This window comes from Equus quagga, chromosome 6, assembly GCF_021613505.1.
Source record: "Equus quagga isolate Etosha38 chromosome 6, UCLA_HA_Equagga_1.0, whole genome shotgun sequence".
NCBI lineage: Eukaryota > Metazoa > Chordata > Mammalia > Perissodactyla > Equidae > Equus > Equus quagga.
The window spans coordinates 67,981,948-68,001,504 of NC_060272.1; the positions used below are offsets into that span (position 1 = coordinate 67,981,948).

Below are 19,557 nucleotides of genomic sequence, written 5' to 3' on the forward strand. Positions count from 1 at the left end.
TACCTGTTAAGTTATTAAGCACCCAAGCAGGAATATTCAGTAAGCAACTGCATAGAAGAGTTTCTAGTTTAGGGGAGAGATTTGGCCTGAGACGTAAATTTGGGAGTCATCAGCCTACATGCTATTTAATGCCACGAAAGTGGATGAAATCACCAAAGAAGTGAGTGCAAATGGATAGGAAAAGTGGTCCAGGGGCAGAGTCTTGGGGGTCCCCATTAACCAGTTCTGTGAATTTTGTGGAAAGGATACTACTTTATCTGTATACCTCAAGATTTGTCCTAAGTATAAAGTGAGATACTGAAGATAAGAAAAGTCTTTTAAATAGTGACTCATTAAGGCAAGTGAGTTTTATAATTATTTGTGGCACCCTATAAGAATCCCTTTCTTCTTTCTGCTCCCTCTCTCTTTTCTGTAACACTGAGCACTGACAGGTTAAGGGAATACAACTACACTGACAATTTTGGGGGATATAAAGACAAGGAAGACAAGCCCACACCTTTGAGATACTTGACCAAAATATAAGAGACAAACAAATCAACTGTGCAAATCCTTTCAATAATTGCTCTGATCAGAGTAATGCACAGGCCATTTCAGGGACACAAAGGATGTGCATTATCAGGGAAGAGTGAGCTGAGTCTAAAAGGATCAATAGGAATTAACCAGGAGGAGAAAAGTTAGTTCAATAGTAAAAACTGAGTGAGGCACAGAGACATGAGAAAACACAGTAGGTTGAAGGAAGTGCATAGATGCTTAAGACTGGTAAAAGGTGAGGACTTTCTATTCCAAACTAAGTTTATCCTTTACTGTGTAATAACAAGAAATCATTTGAGGATTTGCATCAGCTTTGTATTTAAGAAAAACGTCTCTGGCATAAATGTGGAAGATACATTGGTAGGCAGGGTACACCTGGAAATAACGAGGCCGGTTAGGGGGTAATAGAAGAAATCCACTTGAGATACCAGTGGCCTAAAGTGAGGTGAGAGCTTTGGAAATGGACATATTGTATCTTTTCTAGGATTCAGGTCTTTTAAGCAAGTTCAAAAATAGCCATCTGCTACTTATTTGAGACTAACTACAAGGCCATTTCATTTATCATAGGATTTTGGAACTTTATGCGACTTTTTAGAAATAATGCATTATTCTATATGTTGGGAAACTGAGTCCCAGAAAGCCAAAGAAAATAGATAAAGGTCACACACTAATTACAAAGAGATTCGTTACTAATAGCCAGTTCTCCTAATTTCCAGATTATTAGTCTTTTCCTAAAAAGGCTTATAGATGTTAAACATTTATCTTGAAAGAAAAAAACTGGAACTTTGAAGAAAAAACAGTTTGTTACTGATTTTAGGGTGACATTAAAATTAACTGCAGCTCATCAGAAATCACGTTATTTATGAGGTTTTCATGTTTGAGTCTCTATTTTGTAAAATATTTAGAATACCAATAGAAAAAAAGATGTAGAATAAATAATCGAGTATTTCATTAATCTGCCCTTTAGAGAGAGAGACTTTTTCAGCTCACTGAACTGTCTGTGTAAATGCCAGGAGAGACAAAGGCAACAACACTGGGGAAATTAGGATACAACCATGCTTGGTCAAAAGTGCATCTTCTGGCAATTGGCCTTAAAATACTATACCCAGGCCACTTGGAGCATAATAAAAGCTTGGGATTCCAGTGACTACAAATCATAGAAACTTTGAAATGTAGAGATGGCAGATTTTTTATCAATTCAGCCTACATCTACTTGTTCATCCTTTAAGTGATATAATCAAAACACTTTTTTAAAAAAATTCAAAACTATAAGAACAGAAATTAAAGGTCTCAGCAGTAATTACAATTTTTTATAATCTTACCTAATTCTAAATTTAAAAAAAATCATTGTAGGAGAATTCCCTCATTTAAACATTTCTTTATTATTTACCCTAATTAGTCATCTTTAGCACTAATGTTAAAAAACTAGAGAGAAAGTACCTAGCCTAAGCTTATACTTTAGGTTTGATAATATGAATGTTATCTATATTGCTTTTTTAGACTTATAATATTTACAATTTTTTTTTTTTATTTAAGTGATTTTCTGTTTCAGAGAATGAAACACTTAGAAGCAAGGATATTAAAAGTCTGAGGGGAAAAAAATACAGACTAGTTTGCCTGAACCAATCAAACCCAGTAATCTGAACATGAACAAGTTTGTAAAATCAAAAAGGATGAAGTATAAATCACGTAAGATTGATGTTTGTTAGCCAGAGAAGTAATACAACTATAAGCTTGCTGTGACATCCCAGACATAAAACAATTTTCTAAAATACAATAACAGTTAAAATACGTGGAGAAGCATACTGTCCTCTGTTTTCTTGTCTTTCTTTTTTTTTTTGTCTTTTCTCCAAACTAAAGTGGATCTCAGGAATCCCTGAGGAATTAAGACTGAGCTAAATTACAGATATATGCCAAATTCTCAAAAGATTAAAAGCATTTGGATAATTAGGATTACAATTTTAGTTTAAAAGATAGGGTAAATCTTAATCGGTGGTTTTAGAGAGAAGCACTACCCCAACCTCAAAGTTACACAGTTGCTAATACACAAAAAATATAGCTCAGCCAGCATATTTTATAAACCATAGATCTACACAGAAATCTATCTAAAGAGATAGCATAGTTGGGGAACTTTGCCACTTGATTTATGAGTACTATGATGAGATTATTAAGCGCTTCTGTTAGAAATAAAACCATGATAAATATTTCTTTGCTTTGCAGTAACAGAACATTAGAAAAGCTGTCATAGTTTCATAATTGTATTTATTCTATACATACAGAACAGTACCAGAAGATATCTTGCATTTTCAGTGCTTTACAATTCATAAACATACATTTGTTAGGGCCACTTAGTGTAACCAAAGGCATACACTTAAATCTGCACAGATGATGATCGGAGGAAATGAAAAAAAAAAAAAGAATCAGCACTTTCCACATGTGTAGATAAGAATATTTATATAATATTTCATAATACAATCTGATGAAGGCTTTAATACTAAAAAAAAGGTTTACTTTAGTTAAGTCTAAATTTGATGGTGCAATTTAGCTAATGAAAATAAAATTATAAACTTCAAAACACTGCAATTCATCAATGCTCCATCCTAAGTGGGGAGAAACACCCTATGTAGAACATAAGTTAACATAACTCAAATTATATCAATTGTTTTAGAATTTATTTCCAAGCTTACAATTCAGAATAAGTATAAAGAATACATTGTTAGCATGTTTGCAATGGAACCAATAAACCATTGGCTAAGAAAAGTAAAATCCTAGGTGATTTCCACTGGGATTGTACAATATTATTAGGAAGTATGATTTAGTAACAAAGAAATGAGCAACTGAGTTTATAGCTATTTTTCAACTAAAGATAAAAATGAAAAATACATTATTGGTAGAGTAAGACCCATGATAATTCTGTTTGAAACTGGTAGTATTCAGGACTTTGCTTCTAAAGCCTGTCATTTTGGATCCTATTTTGAAGGAATTCAATGTGATGTTAAAAGACATGTCATAACTTGGATTTCAGACTTTAGTGCATCAGAAACATGTTTATATACTTCATAATGTAATTATAGCTACCTTAAGACAGATAAGGCAAATGGTAGCAATATATTGGAAATATAATTGAAAAATGCAGTTGTCCAGAAGCACTTGTGGGGATGATGTCTCTGAAAAGCTGCTCAAAGCTCCAGAGTTTGAAGTTAAATTTTTGATGTTGTCACTCTCAATCTATTGAATGGCTGACAGACAATCAAACCCGTCTGGCTGGCTGGCAGCTCATTTTGCTGGCAGGTGGCAAACAATTAGACACACCAATTTGTGCCTCCTGATGACATTAAAGCATGAAACTAAGTTGTATGCAGGGCATAGCGATTTGTGTGAAAGCATTTCAAAAATAATACTCTTTGCCGTGGCAACTCATTTCAGACTGCCACCTCCCATTATGGCTTTGAGCAGTGAAGACGACAGACTTGAGTTACGTGCAGTGCAAGGCCGCTTCTGTTCAATCCGTCATCAGCGCCCCCTGAGACCTCAATCCCCTCCTTTCATCAATATCACCTCATCATTTACATTTGATAGTACTTGAGCTACTGCATATATTAACTACACTAGAGACCCTTTTCCTAAAAAGAATTGAAATATGCTTTGTGCGCCTCGATTTCATTTCTACTTATGCAATTTAGAATAATGATTCCACTCCCATTGAATTTTGCATAAATGCTACCAGGAACAAATAGAAAGTTCTATTTTTTTTAAAGTAATATTCTCAAAAGTGTAATAAATTTTGAGTAGCTACGAATATTGGCACTCAGATGATTACTTTGTTAAGTTTTAATGAAAAAAATTTTCCTAATAATCATCTAAATTAAAACAAAAATATTTTACTTAATCTTTATTTCATTGGATTCTCTTAGGCAAATCACAATAATTCTCTGTATTTATTGTCTTGTATTTTAACAAAATTTAAATTTAAAATTAGATGCAACAACAAAACTTTTATGACCCTAAATTAAATATTTATAGATATATGTAAATCTATATCTATAAATATAATAATTTTTATATATTTATAATAATTATATATATAATTACAGATACTTACATGCATATGTTTATATATACTCATAAATACACATACACATCTATCCTGGGAAGATAAACCACACAGACGAAATAAAGGACATCAATACAAAATAGCATAAGGAACATCCAAGGATCCATATAAATGAGCGTGCAAGGATAATATTATCACAAACTATTAAAACAAGGAAAGATTTTCCTACATTTCATAACTCCTCCTTTGTTATAGTTTTTAAAAACTTCTGACATTTATATTTTATCTTATATGACAATTACTTGTAAATATTTTATCTCCTTTTTCTACTCTGTAAGTTCATAGAAGACAAAACTAACTATCCATCTTTATATCCAACATGACGACTAATGCCATTTATATTTCTCAATAGATTTTCAAGAAATAACTGTAGGACATTGGTTAAAATGTTCATAGGCAAAATGTAAATTATATTTATACATGAAAAAAGATCATTATCCTAACTGAAAATGGCTTTACTGTCACACCTCCACCCTTAAACACTAAAAAATTACTGTCTCTAATTTGGATAAAGCCGTTTGGCCCTTTTAGAGAAAGCAATATGGAATAAATATTACATTTTGACCATACATTTATTTTGACATTCGAGTTTAAGAAAGAATTGATTTCCTAACTTGATCTTTTCTCTCTAAAACAAAAACAATTGCTTATTGACACATATATCAAAATTTTGCGTAGAAAAAAGTGTTTTAAACATCAATAACAATTTAATTCAGATGATAAACATATTCTTTAGTTTACACATTAACATCAATCCCAGTGTCAAAGTACTATTGTTAGTAACTGGTATTTGTCCTAAAATAGTTTTCTAATCTGCACATGTTTTTAAATTGTAGGATATATTACATGCACAATTTGATTCTGAAATATTTTATTCTGCTTTTGTGAACCATCATTTTTATGATATGCATATTAGAATAGAAAAAAGAATTATTTGTTCTCAACTAAAAATTCCTTGTATGATTTAACATTTGAATGTAGACATGTGGGCCATATTATAAGTATGCCTTTCAGCAATGTTTACTTTCAAATATATGTCTTTACTTTTACATCATACTGGAAATATCATAAGGAAGATGATTATGTACATTTTTTTATTTTTTCCATATATTTGCATTTAAAACTCAAACAAGTTTTATTACTTAAAGCAAACTATTTAATCTCCAACAATTATTACAGTTGTCAATAATATTATATTGGAATTTCAGAGCTAGACTAGACCGTAGAGAGATTTGGCCTATCCCCTCCCCCATTTTATCCATGAAACCAGTAAGCTCAAAAAGATAAAATGACTTCCCCAATGTAGTGTAGTCACTTGAAGATGGATTATAATCAGAATCCAGGTTTCCCTATTTCCAATTCAATGTGCTATCATCCATTTCATACTGAAACCCTTTTTTTGAGATGTATTATTAAAATGCCTTACTACAAGATCAATCAGGTTGGCCTGTCACTTTGATATTCTTTGTAGTAAGAAGCTACATTAATAAATATGATGTGTTCGAGACTTTCCTAATATTTTTAGATTAACAGACTCTCATTTTCCGTCTATGTATAGAGCACTGTGACTAACACATGCAGTACCTACCTGTCAAAGGAATGGAACTGCATAGGAAGAATCGCCTGTGCTTCTCTCTTCAGTGCTGGATCTGGGTATGGGATGGGTTCAGGGCCACATTCTGCGATTTCAACTGGGGCAGCCACAAGACTCTTCAATATTTCCTTGACATTGATACCTTTGGTTTGACTGATGCTAGATATGGATGGTGCAGGCTTCAACATTTCACTGGGGTTCTCAGTTAAGCTTTCCTGTGATTTTTTCACTTCAGAGGACAAAGTGGATAACAGTTCACTCATGGCATCGGGGCCTGTGTTAGTCTCTAATTCTGCCCCATTCAGGATGCTAGTCACTTGCTCCTCTCCAATTCCTGAATCTGTATGAGGAATGGAACTTTCTAGCTGAATATCTTCGCCAGGAGTTGGTGTTTCTTTTTCCTTTATAGTGTCTGGAAATGCAGCAGGTGTTTCTGTAATGAAAGAAACTAGTTTAAACAAAAACCTTCACAAGTGAAAACCCAGTATTATTAATAAAATATTCTCACATATTAGAATAGAAAATAAAACCTGTAAGAAACAAAAAAAAATCTACTAATTGGATGTGCATAACAACACAACAGGGTTAAAACATATCATCCATATACATCTGCCATTTTGTTCCGTAAGTATCAACAGAAACTTGTTTCTTTTATAAATCATCTGGCATTTAAAAGCACGGAGAAATAGTTCCTACAATTTTTTATAGCAGCTTAAAAATAATTATTATATGAAGCACCCTTTTTATCTTTTCATTGTTAGCTACCAATCATATAAAGGAAATTCTTATACATCTCTAATATTGTCCTTAAAAATATGAAGCCATTTTTATGCCTTTTTGGTATAACATTCTAAAAATGTTTCCAAATAAATGAGGACCTTGAAAAATTTATCCAATGTAATTATAGTGGGAATAATAATAGCTTTTAACTCAATAAAGTCATGGTGAAGAAGAAAATAAGGTATTATACGTAAATTATTTGTAGTTCATGCATAAAATGGATACTTAGTAAATGTTAGCTATCTGTACTACTTTAACATATATTTAAGTTTATCCTTTACAAAACCAGAAGGGCAGACTAAATTATTTCTAAGATCTCTTCAAAATTAATATCTGTAAGTTCTAGAAAGCTGCCCTTAGGTTTTGTTGTTTCTTTGTTTTGAAAAGTTATTGGGACAGAAAATCAGGAGATTGCTCAACAGGGGAACAGGCCATCTTGATTTCAGTAAGACAGCTCACAAAACCTTTGGTGAAGTCTCTAGCGAAAACACAGTGAAACACTGTTTTGATGAAACTACTCTTGAGTGGGATCATAACTTGTTCAAAGTTTTACACACGTGCTGAAGGATTAGAGATAATGTGCAGGAATTTCTTTAGCAACAGGGCTCAATTCTTAGACTTTATAAAACAGCTTTTCTAATTTCTTGAATATACATTAACTTTATAACATTCAAATTTACTGAGGACATGAATTTATAATTTTTCAAAATTAATTTTAGAATAATTTTGCCAAGTTTTCAAAAGAAAGAAAAGGTATTTTCTATATTCTCCTTTTCTTTTGATTCAAATTGTATCAAATCTATATGTTAATTTAGAAATAAATAGTATCTTCATATTATTCAATCTTCCTAGTATACAATATTCATTTAAATTAACTAAAATACTTATATCTCTCACAATTCACTGTTACAATTTTCCTCATATTTATTAAATCAGTTTTAGTTTTGCTTGTTTGTTTGGTCAAAGATGTTAGAACTGAAATAAGAAAAGCTTAATTAGTAGAACACGATAATGAATCTTATTATCTTATTACATGACCAACATGAAAAGTAGGTAGATCTATTCTTTGTTGTTCCCAAGAAAAAAAATTAAAATAAGCACATGAAAGTTCTGAGCAGACAGATAATATCAACACTACTACTGTCAAAGCACTAGAGAAGGAAAAATGTAAGAGGTAAAGACAACCGTTTTGCATATTTTTAAAAACCCTGTGAGAGAATATTAAGACAAATGAGAATAATAGCATTAGGCATGAGAATGAAGGGAAAGAATCAAGATGCTTCCGGAATATCTAGCTTAAGGAAAAAAAAGAATGGAGATATACCACTAGCTGAGGAAGGAAGCAAAAGAGAAGCATGTTTAGGGGCTGGCCCCGTGGCCGAGCTGTTAAGTTTGCGCGCTCCGCTGCAGGCGGCCCAGTGTTTCGTTGGTTCGAATCCTGGGCGCGGACATGACACTGCTCATCAAGCCATGCTGAGGCAGCATCCCACATGCCACAACTAGAAGGACCCACAACAAAGAATATACAACTATGTACCGGGGGGCTTTGGGGAGAAAAAGGAAAAAATAAAATCTTTAAAAAAAAGAGAAGCATGTTTTTTTCAGGAAAATAATGAATTAAATTTTCAATCAATTGAGTCTGCAGAATCTCTGGGATATTTTTATCTGTAGGTCAAGAGAAGTATAGCCATATATTTGGGGATCATTCAAACTGAGGTGATAATCGAAACTTTGGAAGTTGATGAAATAATAATGAGAAGATGGCTAAGGTAGTTATTTCCACTGTGAGAGATGCTACTGAACATATTTAATGCATGTTCACATCTACAGATTACACATTTTTGGACGAAAATAATTATGACAGAAAAATCAAGGGAGAATTAAATAGCAGCAGTGACATTTCTATGACAATAGGACAGAGAATGTAAACACAGAAACTAAGAACTCTAACATCAACAAAAAATCAAGGTAGCATGGGCTAACTTTTCTTATAGACTCTAATTATCAAAAGGCATATAATCAAGTCTAGTACTTATTCTGAATTTAGCTGATTCATAGATTTGGCCTAGAGTTTTGGCTTTACCCTAATATGATATCTCAGTATCTTTATTTACAGTGTGTTTTACATTAAGAGCTACAAGAAAAATGTAAACTTTTCAAGTTACAGTAGTCTAAAATATAAGTATACAAAATATCTAGGAAAATAAAATCTTTGATTTAGTGTCTACAGGGTACTATATAAAAATACTTTTTCTACTAATGATATAATTTTTGGCTTTTATGTTCAAATGACTCTCAATGGACAATTACAATCTATAATTCACTAACCAGACACTTGGAACTCCAAATTAATCTTGACCTCTCAAGTATAAAAGCCAATTAAAAGTTTATTAAAATTAAATATTAGAGTATTTTCAAATGACTCATCAAGATATTTACACAGTAATAAAATCTTAATTTTATTTTTACTGTGACTGTTAAAAAATGACTTAAAAATGAAGCAGTAGTTTTGATATTCCAATAACAACTCTCTTCAAAAAATAAGTTTTGTAAAGCATACCTCGTGACCATGTTACATAGAAATAAAAATAAACACCAATGGAAAATTTCATAGTAATAATTGCAAATAAAAAACAGATCAGTATCCAAAGAACTCACCTTAATTTCCCATTATGCATTAACATCTCCTATAGATCATGCTCTCAGTTGACAGCATAAACTTCAGCTTAGATAACTTATATGTTTTCAAAATGCTTCTTTTTGACACTAAAATACTTTGAGGGTTTAACCCAAGTGACTTCAATATGAAGTTAGGCATGAACAGCAGAGAAAGTATAAATGATTGCATCTGTGCAGGTTATATCAATGACAGTAGACTTGTAACTTTTCAATAGTTCTCATCAGTTTCTGTAGCAATACGCCATGTCAGTACGCAAAGCAGAAACATTACTAGCCTGAGCGATATTAACCTTGTCAGAAACATGCAGTTGGATGCCAGATGCCTCTTTTTCTTACTGTTTTTCATTGAACATAATGAGTTCATCTAATACATTTTGGAAAAAACATGGGGTTAAGTTCAGCAAACGACATGACTTCTACAAGGTGACCTCATTTATCACATTCCTTCCTCCAAAAATCTTGTTTTACAGTGATTTATGAAGTGTTTCAATATGTTTTACCTATTAAATTATTCAAATTGCTATTTTCCAAACTATCTAAATAAGAAATAAAATGAGCATACAGCTCCTTGTTAGTACAGCACTAAAAATTATATTAAGATCAATTATTTGCTCTTCAAATAGTAATATTAAGCAAACTAAATCACATTAGAGTAATTTAAAACATAAAAATCTGTATATAAGTAACTTGTATATTTTCTTTATATTAAATCCCAAAGTGCCAAATTAAGCTACATAAAAATTAATCTGAACTCCAAAGAGGAAAAATGCCATACATATAAAGATTTAAAATCATTATTAAAGCTTCTTTACACAAAAAAAGACTATAATGCATTGAGTAATTATTTGCAATTATTTGTATATGATTCAGTTTTCTTGTTTGCTACAGTAAATGTATGAAAATAACACAACTTCAGGAATTCAATATTGTTATGAAAGAATATGCCCATAATAGACAAAATTAAAATTCAGAAAAAACAATTCAGAACCAAGAAGGTACTTCCAATTGATGTTTTTGACTATGATGCATAGATCTATTTGAGTTTATCCTACTACAAGAGCATTGAGCTCTTAAGATGTGTATACTAGTGATTTTCATCAAATTTGGAACGTTTTCAGGCCAATATTTCTTCAAATATTCTTTCTGCCCCTTTCTCTCTCTCAATTCTCCTCTGCGACTCCTATTGTGTGTATGTTAGTTCACCTGATTGTGTCTCACAGGTCTCTGAGGGTCTCTTATTTTTCTTCATTCATTTATTCATTTGGTTCCTCAGAATAGGATAATCATAATGGACTTATCTTCAAATATGCTGACTCTTTCTTCTGCCAACTCAAATCTTCTGTAGAACCCCTCTAATGAATTTTTCATTTTAATTATTATAATCTTCAAATCCAGAATTTCTATGGAGTTCTTTTCTACAGTATTTCTTTATTGATATTCTCTTTGGTGAAACATCACCCTCATACTTTTAATTCTTTAGAAAAGGTTTCCTTTAATTATTTGAGCATATTTACAATAGCTGATTTAAAGCATTTTGTCCAGTAAACCCAAAATCAGGGCTTCCTCAGGGGTAGTGTTTATTGACTGCCTTTTTCCCCCATGTATTGGCCATACTTTCCTGTTTCTTTGCATTTTTCATACTTTTTTGTTGTTGAAAACTAGACATTTTAAATAATATAATGTGGCACTCCTGGAAATCAGACCCTTCCCATGGGGTTCACAGTTGTTCTGTTTGTTTATTTACTGACTTTCCTGAACTAATTCTGTAAAATCTATATTCCCTGTCACCTTCAGCCACTGAAGTCTCTGCTCCATTAGCCTAGTGGTCAGCTAATGACTAGACAGAGATTGCCTTACATGTCTTGAACCAGTAAGTCTTCCACTCTTTGCCAGAAGGCTGTGTGTGTGCTTTGGGGCATGCTTTTAACCCTCCTATTTACAACCCTCCCTTAGCCTTCTTTTTCTGCTTGCACAGGGCTTCAAGATCAGCCAGAGGTAAGTGATTAGGGACTTCTCACATCTTCCCTGGGCCTCAGTACAGTCCCAAGAATAGTGACATCTCATTCTTAGATCTTTTTAAGATTTTTGGTAAGGCTCTTGTTTGCCCCAACTGGTAGTGCCACCTCAGGCAGTTGCAAGGTTAAACAAATTGCTGCTGATTATTTTCACAAACACTTTGGAAATAGGGCTTTTCTCTGATCAGGTCAAATAATGACAAGGTCATGAATGAAGCTTTCCCAGGAAGTTGCCAAACAGGTCAAATAGTGACAATGGTCTAAGATGGGACTTCCTAAAAACTCCAAACTCAGTTGGCCTTATTCCAGTGGCCACTAGCCTGCTGTTTTTCACAGCTGCCACAGTTGTCTGACTGCTGGTTTTCAAGGCTACGGAGCCTAGGAGAGGCGGATAGCAATAGGGAAACTTAAACCACCACAAAGCTTGCTGTTCTCATGAAGATGATGCAGTTTTTCTTGAATTAATACTCTCTAAATTGTTGCAAGCCTTTGATTACTTTCCAGAGAACTGAAAAATTCGATTTCAACATTTTTTTTTTTAAGGAAGATTAGCCCTGAGCTAAAATCTGCCGCCAATCCTCTTCTTTTTGCTGAGGAAGCCCAGCCCTGAGCTAACATCCGTGCCTACCATCTTCCTCTACTTTTTATGTGGGACGCCTGCCACAGCATGGCTTGACAAGTGATGCACAGGTCTGCACCCGGGATCCAAACCAGCAAGCCTGGGCCACCGAAGTGGAGTGTGCGAACTTAACCCCTGCATCACCAGGCCGGCCCCATGATTTCAACAATTTTTGCCAGTGTCCTCATTGCTTTTTTGGAGGAGCAGTTTTTTGGAGGTCCTTATTTCTCTCTTCCAGATGTCCCATCTCCTAAGTGATGTTTAAAATTGAAATTTTAGTATAGTTCCAATTTGCACATTTTAAATAAAATATCAATTTGAAATTTTAAAATATTAATATATACATATTTTGCTTTTCTCTTGCCCTAGCTTGTGTTTGTACTCTTTTTCTTCTCAAAGAAAAAAAATACTTTTCCTGCTGAAATACATCACACATTTCTATAATGTATTGGAGGCAACCATTAACACTACTAATAAAATGCCAACATATATGCCTAAAAATTTTATGTTGCAGAAAAACAACCATCAAATATGGTATAACTCTGTTGATATCAATTAGATAAGCCACAATTTACATATTACATATGGTTAAGAGTTCAAGCTTTGAAATTAAGACTGTTTGACTTTCAGTCAAGACTTCTTTACCACTTATTAGCTTTATGATGTAGGATGAACCATTTAACTTTTCTCAGCCTCACTCTTTTATCTGTAAAATGGGCATAATAATAGTACATACATTAGAGGAATGTTGTGATGATTAAAGAGCATAATTCACGAATAGCGCCTAGCATAAAGTAATCTCAGTATAAAGTTTTGTACCTGCTGCTGCTATTATCAATTGTACTGTTATAACAATTACCGTCATCAACATCATCATCATATCCTATAGGATCCTATGTCCTACTTAAAAGAAAATACACAGCCCAACTACTCTATCAGTTTTTCTCTCTACTCATCTTCAATTTCCATCTCTCTTCCTAGCTCTGGTCCCTTTATCTGTAGACCAATAACTCCTACCCTAAAAGAACAATCTCTCACTCTCACCTCCCCTTATATTTCTAACCCTTAAGCTACTTTGGGTGGTTCTCCTTTCTTTCTAAAGGGAATATGTCATAACAAAAAGATCACGGGAATGTAATCAAATTGATCAAAGTTCCAATTCTTTCTCCACAACTTACTAGTTTTCCACATTATCTTGGATAAATTAGTTATGAAACTCTGAAAGAGTTGCAAGAACTGCACTTGAAAATGTAGATCTTAAGTATGCTGTTAGGCTTAAGAAATCTCTCAAGCTATCACCTGTAATGTCCTTCTTTAATTGAGCTTTCCAAAGACTTAGAAGATTTCCATAGACATCTCAAAATTAATACACTTAGATACCTGTTTCCTTCCCCAGATTAGGGAAGTTTTAAGCCATTATTTCTTCAAATAAGATTTCTACCCCTTTCTCCCTCTCTTCTCCTTCTGTGAGCCCTATAATGCGAATATTAGTCCATCTGATTCTGTCCCATAAGCCCTTTGTGCTGTCTTCACTTTTTTCATTCTTTTTTCTTTTTGCTGCTCTGGGTGAGTTCCATTGCCCTATCTTCAAGTTGACTGATCCTTTCTTCTGCTTCATTTAGTCTCATGTTGACACCCTCCAGTGTATTTTTCAGTTTAGTTATTGTAGTCTTCAGCTCTGTGACTTTTATTTGGTACTTCCTTATATTTTTTTCTCTCTCTTTTGAAGCTCTGTGTTCATCCATTCTTCTCCCCAGTCCAGTGAGCATCGTTATGACTATCACCTTAAATTCTTTATCAGATAAATTACTTATCTCTGTGTCATTAAGGTTTTCTCCTGAGGTTTTATCTTGTTTTTCCATGTGCAACATATTCCTTTGTTTTTTTATTTTGCTTGACTCTCTGTGCTGGTTTATATACAGTAGGTGAAGCAACCACCTCTTCCAGTCTTGAAGGAGTGGCCTTATGTAGAAGATGAACCTTGTTGTTCAACCCTGCCCCAGCTCTTTGTTGTCTCTCAAACCTTTGTGCTTGTCCAAGCAGCCTATTATATTTTTAACAGCTCCCACCTAGATCTCAACACTTGGATTCAGGCTAATTGAAAGCTATACCCTCAGACAGCAGCTTTTAAAAATATGCAAATATATACAGTTCTGTGGGACCACAAGCATAAGGCCCCCCGGCCACTGGAGTCAGATAATCCGGTGGTGTCCCTTGCATGGCAGTTGCAAACCTGAGGCTCCATGTGAGTATATAAGCTCTTTTCTAGGAGATACCGTTGAGCTGGAGCAAGTCATAAAGACATTATCAAGATGGCATCCACAGCCTAAGTTCCTTGAGAGGAGCCTAAGTTCCTTGAGAGGAGCCTAAGTTCATTGAGAGAAGCTCCACAGGCCACTAGATGTATATCAATTCTGAAGCCTGCCCCTCAGACTGAAGCTCCAGCACAAGCAACAAGGCCTCCTTCACAGAAAGACTGGAGGGTATGCCTCAACTGGCTGTCCATGCAGTGCCCTGGGGATGGCAGCCTGCCAAAAACCATCTCTCTGATTGCCACAGTTCCTTTGGACCCAGGAAGGCAAGCCCTGCTGGCCACCAGAGCCAGGCAATCAAGGGGGGATTCTGTGGGTGGCAGCCTCAAAACCCAGGGCAGTAGATGTAAATACCAGGGCACCAGACACGTATAAAACTCCCTTCCAGAAGATTCTAGCACTCTGAAGCCTGGCAGAAGGAGAATGCAAAGAGAGCACCCACCCTCTAAGGTCTCTAAAAAGGATTATAGTCAGCCCATAGACACTTGTTTAATTAGAAGACTGCCCATCAAGTTGTAGCCATGATAATTATCTAATAGGCCTCTTTCACAGAAAGAGAAGTCCTGGGTCTGTTGCCTTTTGCTGTGACCTGTGTTTAACAACTCCTTCTCCATTGGCTACAATTCTGTGGAACCCTGAGCATAAGCCCCACTGGGCACCAGAGCCAGGCAGTCAAGAGGCATTGCCTGGTGGCAGCTACAAAAATTAGGAAAGCAGACTTGTGTGGACTAAATTATCCAATCTCTAATCAAAAGATATAGAGTGGCTGGGGGCCAGTCTCCTGGTCAAGTGGCTAAATTTCCACATGTTCCACTTCATTGGTCTGGTTTCACAAGTTCAGATTCTAGATGCAGACCTATACCATTCATCAAGCCATGCTGTGGCAGCAATCCACATATAAAATAGAGGAAGATCGTCACAGATGTTAGCTCTGGGCTAATCTTCCTCAAAAAAAGATACAGAGTGGCTGAATAAATAGAAAAACAAGACCATCTATATGTTACCTAGAAGATACTCACTTTAGATGTAAGGAGACACACAGACTGAGAGTGAAAGGATGGAAAAGATCACCCATGCAAATAGAAACCAAAATAAAGCTGGAGTAACTATACTTATATCAGACAAAACAGACTTTAAAACAAATACTGTAATAAGAGACAAAGATAAGTGTTACATAATGATTAAGGAGTCAATCCAAAAAGAGGATATAACATTTGTAAATATTTATGCACCCAAGATAGAAGCAACTACACATATAAAGGAAATCTTAACAGACCTAAAGAGAGAATTAGACAGCAATACAATAATAGTGGGGGACTTTAATACCCCACTACATCAATGAGTAGATCCTCCACACAGAAAACCAACATGGAAACCTCAGACTTAAACAAAACATTAGATAAGATGGACTTGATATATACATAACGTTTCATCCCAAAGCAACTGAATACACATTCTTCTCAAATGTATATGGAACATTTTCCAGGATAGATCATATGTTAGGTAACAAGTCTTAATAAGTTTCAAAGCATTGAAATCATATTGAGCATATTTTCTGACCACAATGATATAAAACCAGAAATTAATTACATGAAGAAAACTGGAAAATTCACAAATATGTGGAGATTAAACAACACGCTACTGAAAAACCAATGGGTCAAAGAAGAAAGCAAAAAATACCTTGAAACAAATGAAAATGTAAATAATAACATACCAAAATTTGTTGGATGCAGCAAATGCAGTTCTAAGAGGGAAATTCACAGCAATAAATGCCTCCCTCAAGAAATGAGAGAAGTCTCAAATAAACAACCTAACTTTATACCTCAAGGAACTAGCAAAAGAAGAACAAACAAAGCCCAAAGTTAGTAGAAGGAAAGAAATAGCAAAGATCAGAGCAGAAAGAAATGAAATAGAGATTAAAAGACAACAGAGAAGATGAATGAAATGTAGAATTGCAGGGAACTCTTCCAAACTCAACTTATAATGCCAGTATTACCCTGATACCAAAACCAGACAAGGACATCACAAGAAAAGAAAATTACGGGCCAATATCCCTGATGAACATAGATGTAAAAATCCTCAACAAAATATTAGCAAACCAAAATCAACAATACGTTAAAAGGATCATATACCACAATCAAGTGGGATTTAATATAGAGATGCAAGAATGGTTCAACATCTGCAAATCAGTCAATGTGATACACCACATTAACAAAATGAAGGGAGAAAAATCATATGGTCATCTCAATAGATGCAAAAAAACCATTTGACAAAATTCAGCATCCATTTATTATAAAAATTCTCAACAGAGGGTACCTCAACATAATAAAGGCCACAAATAACAAGCCCACAGCTAACTTCACGCTCAACAGTAAAAAACTCAAAGCTTTTCCTCTAAGATCAGGAACAAGACAAGGATGCCCACTCTTGCCACTTTTATTCAACATAGTATTAGAAGTACTAGCCAGATCAATTAGGCAAGAAAAAAAAATTAAAGGCATCTGAATTGGAAAGGAAGAAGTAAAACTGTCATTCTTTGCAGATGACATGATATTACACATAGAAAATCCTAAAGACTTGATTAAAACTGTTAGAACTAGTAAATGAACTCAGTAAACTTGTAGGATACAAAATCAATACATCAAAATCTGTTGCATTGCTATACACTAATAGGGAACTATGAGAAAGAGAAATTAAGAAAACAATCTCATTTACAACTGCATCAAAAAGAATTAAAATACCTAGGAATAAATATAACTAAGCAGGTGAGAGACCTGTATATGGAGAACTAGAAGATATTAATGAAAGAAACTGAAGACGACACAAATAAATGGAAAGATATTGTGTGCTCATGGATTGGAAGAATCAATACTGTTAAAATGTGAGACTATCTAAAGCAATTCACAAATTCAACGCAATGACACTTTTCACAGAAATAGAATAAATAATCCTAAAATTTATATGAAACCACAAAAGACCTTGAATAGCCAAAGCAATCTTGAGAAAGAAAAACAAAGCTGGAGGCATCACACTCCCTGATTTCAAACTATTTTACAAAGCTACAGTAATTAAAACAGTAAGGTATTGGTATAAAAACAGACACATAGATCCATGGAACAGAATAGAGAACCCAGAAATAAGCCCACACATATATGGTCAATTAATTTATGACAAAGGAGCCAAAAACATGCAATGGGAAAAAGATAGTCTCTTCAATAAATGATGTTGGGAAAACAGGACAGACACACATGCAAAAGAACAAAATTCTACTGCTATCTTGTACCACATACAAAAATTAACTCAAAATGGATTAAAGACTCGAACATAAGACCTGAAACCATAAAACTCCTAGAAGAAAACATTAGCAGTAAGCTCCCTGACATAGGTCTTGGCAATGACTTTTTGAATCTGACACCAAAAGCAAAAGCAACAACTGTAAAAATAAACAAGCAAGACTATATCACAGAAAAAAGCTTCTGTATAGCTAAGGAAACTATCAACAAAATAAAAAGACAACCTATTAAGTGGGATAAAATATTTGCAAATCATTTATCTGATAAGGGGCTAATATCCAAAACATATAAAGAACTCATACAACTCAACAGGAAAAAAAATAATCCAATTAAAAAATGGGCAGAAGATCTGAAGAGACATTTTTCCAAAGATGGCATACAGATGGCCAACAGTACATAAAAAGATGCTCAACATCATTCATCATCAGGAAAATGCAAATCAAAACCACAATAAGATATCACCTCACACCTCTTAAAATGGCTCTTATCAAAAAGACAAGAAATAACAAGTGTTAGAGACGATGTGAAGAAAAGGGAATGCTTGTGCACTGTTTATAGGAATGTAAATTGGTGCCGCCACTTTGGAAAACAGTACGGAGGTTCCTCAACATAGAACTACCATATGATCCAGCAATTCCAATTCTGGGTATTTATCTGAAGAAAACGAAAACACTAATTCAAAAAGATACATGCACCCCACGTTCATTGCAGCATTATTTGCAATAGCCAAGATATGGAAACAACTTAAGTGTCCACTGATGAATTAACAGATAAAGAAATTAGGGTATACATATACAATGGAATGTTCTTCAGCCATAAAAAAGAATGAAATCTTGCCATTTGTGACAACATGGATGGGCCTTGAGGGCATTATGCTACGTGAAGTAAGTCAGAAAGAAAAAGACAAATATCATAAGATCTCTCTTATATGTGGAATGTAAAAAAACAACCTAAGCTTATAGATACAGAGAACAGATTGCCAGAGGAGCGGCGTAGAGGGTGGGAGAAATGGGTGAAGGGGGTCAAAGGGTAAAAATTAAAAAAAAACTCAACACATCTAAGACGCAAGTCTTAATCATTCTCTTTGACCTTACCTGCCTGCATTCTTGTTTGATAAATGGCTATTTGATCATTTCAATACCTCAGACCAGACAGCCAGGTGTCATCTTTGAAAACTTTGCATACCCTCATACCCTATATCAAATCAATTACCACATCCTGTCAATTTTACCTCCAAAGTAAGCCACTAATTTATCTTCCTCTTCGGTCTCCACTGCCACCACACCTTAGTTTTAAGCAATAGCATCTCTTACCCAGAAAGCAACAACCTCCAATTGGTTTATCCAGTTTCCCTCAATGCCCCTCTAATCTCTTCCCTCATTGTACCTAGAATACTCTTTTAAAATTGTAAACCATATTATGATACTTAGAGTAGGCAGAAAAATGTCCCCCAAAGATGTCCAGATCCTAATTCTCATAACCTGTGAATGTTACCAAGGGCTTTGAGAAGAGGAGACTATCTGGGATTATCCAGGTGGGCCCAATCTAACCTCAACAGTCTTTAGAAGCAGAAAACCTTTCCAGGCTGTGCTCAGAGGAAGATGTGACTACAGAAGAATA

General features: G+C 34.4%; 1 protein-coding gene across 10 annotated transcripts in view; it reads right to left on the reverse strand.

Annotated features, from left to right (window-relative positions):
* NBEA (neurobeachin) overlaps positions 1-19,557 on the reverse strand; it is a 679,748-nt gene that overhangs the window by 412,824 nt on the left and 247,367 nt on the right. For all 10 annotated transcript variants that reach the window (XM_046664612.1, XM_046664614.1, XM_046664615.1 and 7 more), the window contains one exon: positions 6,234-6,672. In XM_046664612.1, coding sequence (XP_046520568.1) covers positions 6,234-6,672 — 439 coding nt within the window. The remainder of the gene's footprint in view (positions 1-6,233; positions 6,673-19,557) is intronic.